Below are 14026 nucleotides of genomic sequence, written 5' to 3' on the forward strand. Positions count from 1 at the left end.
CTGATCAGTGTACTGTACTCAAATGAAGAAGCAACGCTAGAAATATGATTGCACTTAAAACAAGTGCTCTGTGACACTGATCTCTCTAAATTGTGGTTGATCCCTTCAGGATTTGTAATTTTACAGGAGGCGCTATGGTATAATGAGTCAGAGTTCACAAGAGTCCAGCTCCTCAATCTCCGGGATTTAGCGGCATCACATTTAGCAGCACATTAATCTCCAAAAACATAAATATGACATTTCCTGTGTTATCAATGTTATGTAATTTACTTTAAACCGTCCCAGAAAATGTGTATAGGATGATAAGGGCAAGTACGGTAACTTACATATGAGCCATAGTCCACGGCCAGAGTCTGTAACGTCCATGGGAGCCCCAGCCCAATAAGGATATCAAATACATTGCTTCCGATCGAGTTTGATACAGCCATATCTCCCAAACCTGAGAAAAGAAAATATTGAGCTAAGATCTATTTATGTATAACCATTCCTTAACATTGAAATTACAAACACAAAGATTGAAAAGTCGTGGAATTATGGAAATCACAGGATGGATAGACATTCTAATGAGGTGCAAATTACGAACAAATGGAAACTAAATTTTCAAAACATCTTGATTTATTCAGTATTGAGTATAAGTGCCACGGGCAGAAATACATGCACTTACATGCATTGGCTGCTATCAAGGAGGTTATTAATGGCTTTCTGAGAAACTTGGACACACAAATTATTTGTAATTACTGACCAATGACATCCCAGATATGCTGGATGAGAAACAAGTCTGTAGAAACTGTAGGACATGGTAGCACGCTTAGGTCATGTAGGCTATGGTAACAGGCCATGCATGCTACTCACAGTAACACAAACAAAATGCGGCCTAGAGCTGTCATGTTGAAAAATGGCTCTTGGGCACTGGACAAATGGCCGTACAACTGGTTCTATGACTAAATCAACAGAACACCAAGCTATTAGTGTATCTGGACTGAAAACTTGAGGGATCCGGCAGTAATACATTATTATTCTTGTGAAGTCCTCTTCATAGCGTTGCCTATGTGGTCTCGTCAGATTCGTAGAATGGCGCATAGTGAGTCATTCTGTATTGCAAGTTAAATTAGACTTCACATACTGAGACTAAGACAACTTGGTCTACACATACAATCAGAAGGTGTTTTCACAACATAAATCCCGCTACAGGTGTCTATTGACCTCACGCCACCGATTTCAAAGGCTATCGAAGTGCATATCATGATAGCAATTTAGGCTGAAATAGGGGTTTATCCTCTTCAGCGATGAGTTCCAGTTTTGTCTTAGACACAATAATAGCTGAAGATTGGTCTGGAGACCACATGGCCATTGCCATAAGCTGCGAGCCCATTATAAACTTTGTCCTTCAAATTTGAACAAAAATTTACATGGGGGTTTTTCTTTCCTATGCCTTAGGCCTCTTTTGCACATCCTGATATTTCCGGTACTGGAAAAATGAGTGTGGCATCTCGTGTGCCATCCGTGTTCCTTATCCGTGTGACACATACCGGCGCCTGGGAAAAGCAGTACATTTAATTCCGTTTCTAGGCATCGGGTGCTGAATTCTACTGTCATCATTGTTCCCTGATCACAGGGAGACCAGGCCAGTCTGATGACAGTTGTAGTCAGAGGCTGTCGTCTTTGTTTAGTGCGTATTACATAAACAATAATAAAGAAAAAAGCTTGGGGTGCCTCATAAATTTCCTAACCAGCAGAGGAAAAGCTGACAGCTGGGGTCTGATGTTAATATTCTGGGAAGGGGTCAATAGCCATATAGTTTCCCAGGTTATTAATAATAGCTCACAGCTGTTTGCTTAGCCTTTACTTGTTAGTAAAAGGAGTACCCTCCAAAAAATGCATCCAGGATACACTGATCTGAGAGTGATAGTGCCGCTAAGTGTGACTGGCGGTAACCTCAATGTCGTCACCGCTGGTCCCTGAAGCTGCGTTCTCATGCTCATTTCATTTTTTTCTGGATGCAGAGCTGGAAGCACCACAACAAGCCACACAGACTGAATAACATTCCACCATACAGACTGCTTCCTTGCCTATTTGTGGTCCCTTTTCAGTTACTCCCAATCTACCCAGACACAACCATAAACCATCCCAAAATTGCCTATTTTCAAGCTCAGTTGACTGTTTTATGAGACAATCCCAAGAATAAATGGGAATGTTGCTTGAAGAGAATATATTATTAGAAAATGTCTTACTGTTTAAATTAGGTTTTAATGTTAAATATATTTTTTAATTTTCACTCTACCGATTGGGGCTATTCTACACTGCAAAACTATTAGACAATTTGTTTTTTTGATGATTAATTTTATTATTGAACAACTAAAGAGCTGTCAGTCTGTCCAAAATGTTAATAAACCTAAAATCTGAATATTTAAAAAAGCAAAACAGAGGTTTTGTAATTTTTTTGTGTGTGCAGAATTATTGTGTAACTATTAGTGTGCAGAATTATTATGCAACTTATTGAAAAATGTAAATTTTTCCATCTCAATTGTTTATTTTCATCTTTTATAATTTGTAAAGCGCTGCGGAATATGTTGGCGCTATATAAATAAAAATTATTATTATTATTATTTAAAGAGAGAATAAAAACCAAACAACTAAAAATGTACAAAACTACAATTCTGGCTTTCTTGAAAGATACAGACATCTTCCTGTACCACTGCTTGAAAAAAGTGCCTTTTAAAACTGTCAGTAAGTTTGGGAGTTGATTTTGTGTCAATCTTCAACTTGGAAAGGTCCAACTAGCTCATCTTTAATAATACCAGACCATAGCAATACCCCACCTCCACCACGCTGGCGTCTGAGTCAAAGTGGAGGTCTATGCCCATTCCTGATCCAGACACGAACCCATCTATCTGGTCCATCAAGAGTCACTGTCAGTCATCTCACCGGTCCACAAAACATTTGAAAAATCTGTCTTCAGATATTTCTTGGCCAAGTCTTGATGTTTCACCTTCTGTGTCTTGTTCAATGATGATCTGGTTTCAGTCTTCCTTATCTTGGCCATGGCCATGTCTCTGAGCACTGAACATCTTGTACTTCTGAGCTCTCCAGGGAGGTTGCAGTTGTGGAATATGACAGCACTGGAAAATAGTGGCTTCCTGGTCACTTCACATCTGGTTATTCTCAAATCTTTGGCAGTTAATGTGCGTCTATTTTCCTCAATATTTTTGTGACCTTGTTGACTATTCAAAACAAAACTTTTGATGGTTCTGTGATCACGCACCAATATCCCAGCTATATTACACTCGCCCCAGTGCCAAGTGTAAAAATTGAAAGAAATCACTTTTTTTTCTTCCTTTAAATATGGATTGTAATATGAAAAATAAAAACATTTCCAAAAATGAAAATAAATGCACACAAAAACCTATTTTAAACAATTGGCGTTCCCTTTGACAGGGTTGCCAAAATCACAACTTATCACCAAGTGACCGACAGGTGATGGGTTACTAATCACTGGATGCCCAACGGATTATGAGAATGGAGATCCCAAGTTCCCTTTTTAATAAAGTGGAAGTCGTATATGCGCCTGAATGGCCATATAAAGTCCTCAGCCATCTTCATCAGTCCCATAGACAATCGATAGAGAGGTTCATATGTGATGATTGATCCACTCAAGTGGAGGATCTAAAGCAGTAGGATGACCAGCAATCAGACACTTTTAACCTTTGGACAGATAAGTTATTATTGTGGGTCAACACCTTGAAAAGGGTCATCGACTCAAGTCATGCGGCTGGAATCTTTCAGGTTCTCATGTGATACTTGGCACTTGAGCATACATACGTTGCACTTATCTAGAGAAGGCTGATTTTTTTATATTTCTGAAGTAGCAATAGTGGAAACATTTTTTGACCAAACCAAAAAAAACACCCTTATTCTATAAGAAAACATAAAATAAGGCAAAAAATAAGGCATAGCTCAAGGATAATGATAGAAGAGGTGCCGTAGTTCATCAGGGATACAAACCTTGTCTTGCAACTATGAGGCTGGCCATACAGTCCGGGACACTGGTACCAGCAGCCAGGAAGGTAATGCCCATAATTACATCTGGTATTCCCAAGGTGAACCCGATTATAGTTACCTGCAAATCAAGAATGGGATCAGCTGATGCTCAAAACAAATGTGTGCCAAGATTTTCTATACTTTATCATTCATTTTTAATGAGTTGTGATTTAATGCGAGTCCCATGATGTCCACAATATGTTTTCATAATTGCAACACTTTTGATCCTACAATTATAGCAACTGCAAACTGCTTTGATATTGATTAATCATTTTGACAAGATTCCTTGTCCTTCCTGTTGTCCTTTAAGCAAAAATAACCAATACAAAAAGAAATGTGGAAAGCCAATGCCCCTGTAGGTAAAGAAGCCTAATTACTGTTCCAAACCCTTCTTCATTGTATTCCTTTATTTTAGGTGGCAATTTACTACTACTATATGTGGTATATTGTGATATGGTGACAGAGGAAGTTTCTTGCCTTAGTTGGGGCATGGATTATTCTTTTTACAGGCGCTGGGTCTTACAATTGTAATTTCAGTTTGCACATATGTGCAGCAAACAGTACTGATCATTTCATCTAAGGAGTTAGTCAAGTAAAGTTTTAGGTCCTGAATCTTCATTGCCTTTGTGCCTATTTTTCAACTAGTTTTTTACCTTGTTTTGTTTGTACCCAATTTATTACTGTATTTTTCGGACTATAAGATGCACCGGACCATAAGATGCACCCCAATTTGGGGTGAAAATTGCAGAAAAAAGATTTTTTTTATAAGATGGGGGGTCTGTCTTATTGTCCGAATTTACAGTATCTTACCTGAGGGCTGGCGGTGGCAGAGCAGGGTCACAGGAGGCATGTTGTCGGCAGAGGTGCGGTGATGCGATGGGCGATATGGTATGCACCTGATCAGGGTCCCTTCCTGTTTAGATGGGCGACGCCACGTCCTGGTGTCCATGGGGGGGGGGGGGGGTTGCACCACTGCCGGTAAGCCTGCATTCCAACTATAAGACTCACCCCCCATTATCATCACATTTTTTGGGGGAAAAAGTGCGCCTTATAGTTCCAGTTTGTGGACAGAGCTTGGCAATTTCAAATATTTTTCCTTCATTGACCAAATGCAACTTTTAAAAAAGTCGCAAAATTTGCTGCACTCTAACTCCAGTCTCCCCCCTCCAGTGTATTTCTCAGTACACCAAGATTTTGGCACAATTTTAGAGACTTTTGATAGAGATTAGAGTGAAATTGCACAAGGAAAAAAAAAACAAACATTTTTTTACTTTGCATCATTTTGATGAGTTTGGCACCAGAAATGGCAACTAATACCACAAGACAAAAAAGGAAAGTGACTTAATCTCTCCCCCCTCAAAACCCCCCCCCAGTAAATAATGAATCAGGTAAGTTGGTAAGAAAAAGGCTAAGTGCAATCCATTTTTTTAAATTCAGTTGAATGGGTGAAAAAGTTGCAAAATGAATTAGATTTGGAAAACGGCATTGATGGTTCAAATCTGCAAGGAAAAAATAAGCAGCATGTGCAGGAAATTTCAGAAATCTCAATCATTTTCCTGGTACTGTAAAGTTTTTTAGCCTTGCTGGAAAAAAAAACGCAACGTCTGAACAAACCCTTTTAAACAATAAATTGGATTACAAAGGATGCAAAGTTTTGCACAATGCAATCTATGGGATAATTTGTACAAACATTTTACTATTTGCCGTTTTTGAAAAGTCGGTGGAGGTTGGTGAAAGTAGTGTTGCAAATTCACTACAATTCATGCCACAAAGATGTCTCAAATTAATAGAAAAAATATAAATCACCCTGTGACTATTGTACAATTCTTATGTTCCTCCACAATAGCTAAGGCCACATTCACACATTCAGTATTTGGTCAGTATTTTCTATCAGTATTTGTAAGCCAAAATCAGGAGAAGAACAATCAGAGGAAAAGTATAATAGAAACATATGCTCCACTTCTGTATTTATCACCCACTCCTGGTTTTGGCTTACAAATACTGAGGTAAAATACTGACCTAATACTGAACGTGTGAACATGGCCTGAGATAGGCTCTTAGTCAGATTGGGGCGTCTTATTCCAGTGCCCTGTGGATGAAGACAAGATTGGCGTATGTAATCGCTCTTTCTCTCTTCTTCTCCTTTAACTTACCATCCACACCATGACATAAGAGAAAGCTGCGATCCACATGGAGGATGAGATGAAAGTAATCATGAACCATTTCTCCCATCGAGGTTTAGAACAGTTGGGTACTGTGAAGTACATCAGGAAACACAGCGGCCAGGTGATCACCCATTTAGCTTTATTGGCCTTGCCAGCTGTCGGGGACAGAACAGATAAATTATTGTGAACAAGCAAAGAACACGATCTCCCACCCGTGGATGTGTACAGAAAGCAGAAAGTAAGGCGTTACTACCTCTCATATACAGTGCCATTCAGTAGCTGGCAATGCATCATTTTGACACTGCTAATTCAGATCATTTGGGGACAATTAGCACTTTACTTTCATTAATAATTAGATAAAATTTAAGAAAAAGTAAAATTTTATACATCATTAAATTTATCTAACATAGCAGAATGGAAATTAGGCATTGTTTGCCACATCTGCGATTTGTTACAAACAGTACAGTCATGGCCAAAAGTTTTGAGAATGACACAAATATTAATTTTTCCAAAGTCTACTGCTTCATTTTTTCTAATGGCAATTTGCATATACTCCTGAATGTCAGAGTGATCAGCTTAACAGCAATTACTGTACTTGCAAAGTCAATATTTGCCCAGAAAATGAACTTTAACCCCCAAAACACATTTCAACATCATTGCAGTCCTGCCTTAAAAGGAGCAGCTAACATCGTTTTAGTGATTGATCCATTAACACAGGTGTGGGTGTTGATGAGGACAGGGCTGGCGATCAATCAGTCATGATTAAGTAAAAATGACATCACTGGACACTTTAAAAGGAGGCTGGTGCTTGGTATCATTGTTTCTCTTCAGTTAACCATGGTTATCTCTAAAGAAACACGTGCAGCCATCATTGCACTGCACAAAAATGGCCTAACAGGGAAGAGTATCGCAGCTAGAAAGATTGCACCTCAGTCAACAATCTATCGCATCATCAAGAACTTCAAGGAGAGAGCTTCCATTGTTGTCAAAAAGGCTCCAGGGCGCCCAAGAAAGACCAGCAAGCGCCAGGACCGTATCTTAAAACTGTTTCAGCTGGGTTTAAGAAAGACATAGCTGAACTGGAGCGGGTGCAGAGAAGAGCGACCAAGGTTATTAGAGGACTGGGGGGTCTGCAATACCAAGATAGGTTATTACACTTGGGGCTATTTAGTTTGGAAAAACGAAGACTAAGGGGTGATCTTATTTTAATGTATAAATATATGAGGGGACAGTACAAAGACCTTTCTGATGATCTTCTTAATCATAGACCTGAAACAGGGACAAGGGGGCATCCTCTGCGGTTGGAGGAAAAAAGGTTTAAGCATAATAACAGACGCGGATTCTTTACTGTAAGAGCAGTGAGACTATGGAACTCTCTGCCGTATGATGTTGTAATGAGTGATTCATTACTTAAATTTAAGAGGGGACTGGATACCTTTCTGGAAAAGTATAATGTTACAGGGTATATACACTAGATTCCTTGATAGGGCGTTGATCCAGGGAACTAGTCTGATTGCCGTATGTGGAGTCGGGAAGGAATTTTTTTCCCCAATGTGGAGCTTACTCTTTGCACATGGGGTTTTTTTGCCTTCCTCTGGATCAACATGTTAGGTTAGGCTATGGGTTGAACTAGATGGACATATAGTCTTCCTTCAACCTTAATAACTATGTAACTATGGATCGGACTACCAGCAGTGCCGAGCTTGCTCAGGAATGGCAGCAGGCTGGTGAGTGCTTCTGCACGCACTGTGAGGCGGAGACTCTTTGAGCAAGGACTGGTTTCAAGGAGGGCAGCAAAGAAGCCACTTCTCTCCAGAAGAAACATCAGGGACCGACTGATATTTTGCAAAAGGTACAGGGAGTGGACTGCTGAGGACTGGGGCAAAGTCATTTTCTCTGATGAATCCCCTTTTCGATTGTTTGGGACATCTGGAAAACAGCTTATTCGGAGAAGAAGAGGTGAGCGCTACCACCAGTCTTGTCTCATGCCAACTGTAAAGCATCCTGAACTATTCATGTGTGGGGTTGCTTCTCAGCCAAGGGAATCGGCTCACTCACAGTATTGCCTAAAAACACAGCCATGAATAAAGAATGGTACCAGAATGTCCTCCAAGAGCAACTTCTCCCAACCGTCCAAGAGCAGTTTGGCGCCCAACAATGCCTTTTCCAGCATGATGGAGCGCCTTGCCATAAAGCAAATGTGATAACTAAATGGCTCATGGAACAAAACATAGAGATTTTGGGTCCATTGCCTTGAAACTCCCCAGATCTTAATCCCATTGAGAACTTGTGGTCAATCATCAAGAGACGGGTGGACAAACAAAAACCAACAAATTCTGGCAAAATGCAAGCATTGATTATGCAAGAATGGACCGCTATCAGTCAGGATTTGGTCCAGAAGTTGATTGAGAGCATGCCAGGGAGAATTGCAGAGGTCTTGAAGAAGAAGGGTCAACACTGCAAATATTGGCTTGCTGCATTAACTCATTCTAACTGTCAATATAACCTATTGGTACTCATAATATGATTGCAATTATATTTGTGTATGTGATATAAACATCAGACAAACACTAATAAAAACCAGAGGGCAGCAGATCATGTGAAAATATCATTTTGGTGTCATTCTCAAAACTTTTGGCCATGACTGTACACATGTGTTTGTCCACCACCTACTGCTGGGGTCTCTAATCTATACTTATTGATCCTACAAAGGTAGTGGATATACAGTGGGGAAAATAAATATTTGATACACTGACAATTTTACAAGTTTTCCCACCTTCGAAGAATGGAAAGGTCTGTAATTTTTATCTTCAATGCTCTTACTGAGGGAAAGCGGTTGTTGGCCAAAATGTTGTGAATACATGACCACATTTATCCTCCCTTCAATACGGTGCAGGCGTCCTGTGACTGTCTCCTTTACAGAAAAGCGCCCCCAAAGTATGATCTTCCCCCACCATGCTTCATGGTTGGGAAGGTGTTTCTTGAGGTTGTACTCATCCTTCTTCTTCCTCCAAACATGGGGAGTGGAGATGATATCAAAAAGGTATATTTTGATCTCATTTGACCACATGACCTTCTCCCATGACTCTTGTGGACATGTGCTGGCATAAGCAGGGGGGGACCTCTCGTGCCCTGCAGGAATTTAATCCATGAAGGTGTAGTGTGTTACTAAGGAAATGTTTGAGACTGTGGTTCCAGCTCTCTTCAAGTCATTGACCAGGTCCTGCCATGTAGTTCTAGGCTACTGTCTGACCTTTCTCCGAATCAGCCTTACCCCATGAGGCAACATCTTGCATGGAGACCCTGACCGAGGAAGATTGACAACTGTTGCCTTCTCAACAAGCTGCTTGTCTATCGTCCTGTAGCCCATCCCAGCCTTGTGCAGTTCTACAATTTGTCCCTGGTGTCCTTAGACAGCTCTTTGGTCTTGGCCATGGTGGAGAGGTTGGAGTGTGATTGAGTGTGTGGACAGGTGTCTTTTATACAGGTAACAAGTTCAACCAGGTGCAATTATTATGTGTAATGAGTGCAGACTGGGAGGGCTTCTTAAAGAAAAACTAACAGCTCTATGAGAGTAGGAATTCTTGCTGGTTGGTGATCAAATAATTATGCAATAAAATGCAATTTAATTATTTAAAAATCATGCAATGTGTTTTTCTGCTTTTTTTTAAATTCTGTCTCTCACAGGTGAAGTGTACTTACAGTAAAAATTACAGACCTCTCCATTCTTTGTTGGTGAGAAAACCTGCAAAATTGGCCATGTATCAAATACTTATTTTCCCCACTATTTTTTTCAGTCTTTTTTAAACACAGATGAAACTACATACTCATGCTCTAGTTTCTAATGCCACCTACTGGTATTCATCATGCATTACATGCTGCAGAAAAATAGAATTCTATAACATCCACAATGTTGGTTCTAATTTGCTAATATGGAATTGCAACCTGCTCATGTATACTGTAGTAAGGTATGCTCACATGTGGAATCCGAGTAAAAAAAAAGTAAAAGGTAAAAAAAAACCCTTCCAAAGCCAAGTTTTTTGCATGTGTTTTTACAAGGTTTTGTGTATGAGTCAGTGCTTAAGTTTGGAGTGTTTTTTTCAACCAGAAGTGCCTGAAGAATTGCTTATTTTTTACGTGTGCTTATTCAAAGAGTATTGAAAAGTAACTCCATGTGAACAAACTCCACGAAACAACACTTTTATGGCACTTTTATGACCCCATTTTACATAAAAGTTGATATAAAGTCAAACATATAAATGATAGATATGTAATGCAGTGTATATACAAAGTTGATGATGTGCAATATCTATACCAAGACTGTAAAGTGATGTTCTACGCTGAATATTATACTCATCATTCACATGGTGGATTAACTGAGTGGTCTCAGCATCAGAATGGGTTTTCTAACTTTGTTGTACAGGTCAGATACACAAACGTGTTAGGTAACATGATTGAATTAAAGAGGCCACGGAGACTTACTGGGAACCTCAAAAGGTGTGAAAGGTCCATCATTATCATCATCGTCGTCTTCATCTTCATCATTTTCATTATTTTCATTGTCTTCATTTTCATTCTCTGTTTCATTGCCAGCTTCAGCAACATCTTCATCTTTCCGTGTGCCATTAGCACTTCTTTCTGTAGAGATCCCAGGGCCTGTTCCATTCTCAACAGCATGTTTAATTGGGATTTTAATGGAAACCTCGGATTCTCCATTCGCATAAGCTCGGCTGTTTATTAACCTCTGTCGCTGTAGAGAATTACCAAAAGTAGAAAACATAGAGAAAATGCAGATGTGGAGACTGCAGATCTGAATTATACTCAGTTCACATTTTTCTGTAGCAAACAGCAGTTCTCATGTAGTGTCAAAATTCCTGTTTCCTCATATCAGTCAGAAGCTAAAATATATACAGTGTATATAAAGTAAAGGGAACACTGAAATTCCACATCCAAGATAACACTGAATGAAATACGTATTCCAGTTGTAAATCTTTATTCATTACATAGTGGAATGTGTTGAGAACAATAAAACCTAAAAATCATCAACGTAAATCACAACTAATATCCCACGGAGGTCTGGAGTTGGAATGATGCTCAAAATCAAAGTGGAAAATGAAGTTACAGGCTGATCCAACTTCAGTGGAAATGCCTCAAGACAAGGAAATGATGCTCAGTAGTGTGTGTGGCCTCCACGTGCTTGTATGACCTCCCTACAATGCCTGGGCATACTCCTGATGAGGCAATGGATGGTCTCCTGAGGAATCTCCTCCCAGACCTGGACTAAAGCATCCGCCAACTCCTGGATTTGAGAATCATTCCAACTCAGACCTCCGTGGGATATTAGTTGTGATTTACGTTGATAATTTTTAGGTTTTATTTTTTTCAACACATTCTACTATCTAATGAATAAAGATTTACAACTGGAATATTTCATTCAGTGATATCTAGGATGTGGAATTTTAGTGTTCCCTTTATTTTTTTGAGCAGTGTATATATATATATATGTAGATGTTGTATACAGATCTATAATACAAATTCGACTTTCGACTAATACTGAATTAGGGCAATATGGCACACTGGTATAGAGGCATTGCATTCAACACTGTGCCCGGCACTGCTAACACTCTGATACCCACACACACTCAATGTTACTTTATGTATTCCTGATATCACAAAAAACAAGAACATATCTTGACAAAAATGGTAAAAGTTTGGAAATAAATGTATTATGTAAAGTTTTCCTTTATCTTAAAGGGTGTCTGTGGGCACAAAAATTGCTGTTCAACTCAAGCACATACGCTCTGTGGAAACTTGCCGTGGCCAAACAGTTCAGTGAATTCTTGCCTACTTGTCCTCCAACTTTCTCTGCACTTCACTTCCTTGATTAACAGCTCTGGCTTTATAGGAGCCAGAGAAGGGTGGTGATAGATAGAAATACAAGTAAATGGAAAGGTGCATTGAACTGTTTCATCAATGCCAAGGATGGACTGAGCAACTATGCTTGGTTTGAACAGTAATGTTGTGCAGATAGAATAGCTTTAAATAGAGATGTATAAATAAATAATTTATGTCTATGTCTATATATACAGTGGGTACGGAAAGTATTCAGCCCCCTTTAAATTTTTCACTCTTTGTTTCATTGCAGCCTTTTGGTAAATTCAAAAAAGTTAACTTTTTTCTCATTAATGTACACGCTGCACCCCACCTTTACTGAAAAAAACAGAAATGTAGTAATTTTTGCAAATTTATTAAAAGAGAAAAACTGAAATATCACAAGGCCATATGTATTCACACCTTTTGCTCAGTATTGAGTAAAAGCACCCCCTTTTTGAGCTAGTACAGCCATAAGTCTTCTTGGGAATGATGCAACAAGTTTTTCACACCTGGATTTGGGGATCCTCTGCCATTCTTCCTTGCCGATCCTCTCCAGTTCCGTCAGGTTGGATGGTGAACGTTGGTGGACAGCCATTTTCAGGTCTCTCCAGAGATGCTCAATTGGGTTTAGGTCAGGGCTCTGGCTGGGCCAGTCAGGAATTGTCACAGAGTTGTTCTAAAGCCACTCCAATCTCTGTACTTGGCCGCATGTATCCTTCAATGACAACCATTTGTCCTGTCCCTGCAACTGAAAAACACCCCCATAGCATGATGTTGCCACCACCATGTTTCACTGTTGGGATTGTATTGGGCAGGTGATAAGCACTGCCTGGTTTTCTCCACACATACCACATAGAATTATCACCAAATAGTTCTATCTTCATCTCATCAGACCAGAAAATCTTATTTCTCATAGTCAGGGAATCTTTCATGTGTTTTTTAGGAAACTCTATGCGGGCTTTCATATATCTTGCATTGAGGAGAGGCTTCAGTTGGGCCACTCTGCCATAAAAGCCCAACTGGTGGAGGGCTGCAGTGATAGTTGACTTTGTAGAACTTTCTTCCATCTCCCTACTGCATCTCTGGAGCTCAGCCACATTGATCTTGGGGTTCTTCTTTACCTCTCTCACCAAGACTCTTCTCCCATGATTGCTCAGTTTGGCTGGACGGCCAGGTCTAGGAAGACTTCTGGTTGTCCCAAACTTCTTCCATTTAAGGATTATGGAGGCCACTGTGCTCTTAGGAACCTTGAGTACTGCAGAAATTCTGTTGTAACCTTGGACAGATCTGTGCCTTGCCACAATTTTGTCTCTGAGCTACTTGGCCAGCTCCTTTGACCTCATGATACTCATTTGGTCTGACATGCACTGTGAGGTCTTATATAGACAGGTGTTTGCCTTTCCAAATCCTATCAGTTTAATTAAACACAGCTGGACTCCAATGAAGAGGCAGAACCATCTCAAGGAGGATCACAAGGAAATGGACAGCATGTGACTTAAAGGGAACCTGTCACCCCGTTTTTTCAGATTGAGATAAAAATACTGTTAAATAGGGCCTGCGCTGTGCGTTACAATAGTGTATGTAGTGTACCCTGATTCCCCACCTATGCTGTGAAATACATTACCAAAGTCGCCGTTTTCGCCTGTCAATCAGGCTGGTCAGGTCGGGTGGGCGTGGTCAAATCAGGCTGGTCAGGTCGGGTGGGCGTGGTCACAGCGCTGTTTCTTCCCCAGCTTTACGTTGGTGGCGTAGTGGTGTGCGCATGTCCCAGTGCCGAATCCACTTGCGCACACGTGAAGAAACAGCGCGCGATCTGCGCTATTACTGTCTTCGGTGGGGGCGGCCATCTTCCTGGGGCCGCGCGTGCGCAGATGGAGTGCTCTGCTGCATGGGGCTTCAGGAAAATGGCCGCGGGATGCCGCGCGTGCGCAGAAGAGATCGCGGCGGCC

General features: G+C 40.4%; 1 protein-coding gene across 2 annotated transcripts in view; it reads right to left on the bottom strand.

The window, feature by feature from the left end:
* The window catches only part of SLC24A3 (solute carrier family 24 member 3), a 515596-nt gene that overhangs the window by 63554 nt on the left and 438016 nt on the right, over positions 1-14026 (bottom strand). For both annotated transcript variants that reach the window (XM_069768940.1, XM_069768939.1), the window contains 4 exons: positions 10686-10953; positions 6192-6358; positions 4003-4117; positions 327-439 (listed from right to left, as the gene is read on the bottom strand). In XM_069768940.1, coding sequence (XP_069625041.1) covers positions 327-439; positions 4003-4117; positions 6192-6358; positions 10686-10953 — 663 coding nt within the window. The remainder of the gene's footprint in view (positions 1-326; positions 440-4002; positions 4118-6191; positions 6359-10685; positions 10954-14026) is intronic.

The sequence above is a fragment of the Ranitomeya imitator genome, chromosome 5 (assembly GCF_032444005.1).
Source record: "Ranitomeya imitator isolate aRanImi1 chromosome 5, aRanImi1.pri, whole genome shotgun sequence".
Lineage (NCBI taxonomy): Eukaryota > Metazoa > Chordata > Amphibia > Anura > Dendrobatidae > Ranitomeya > Ranitomeya imitator.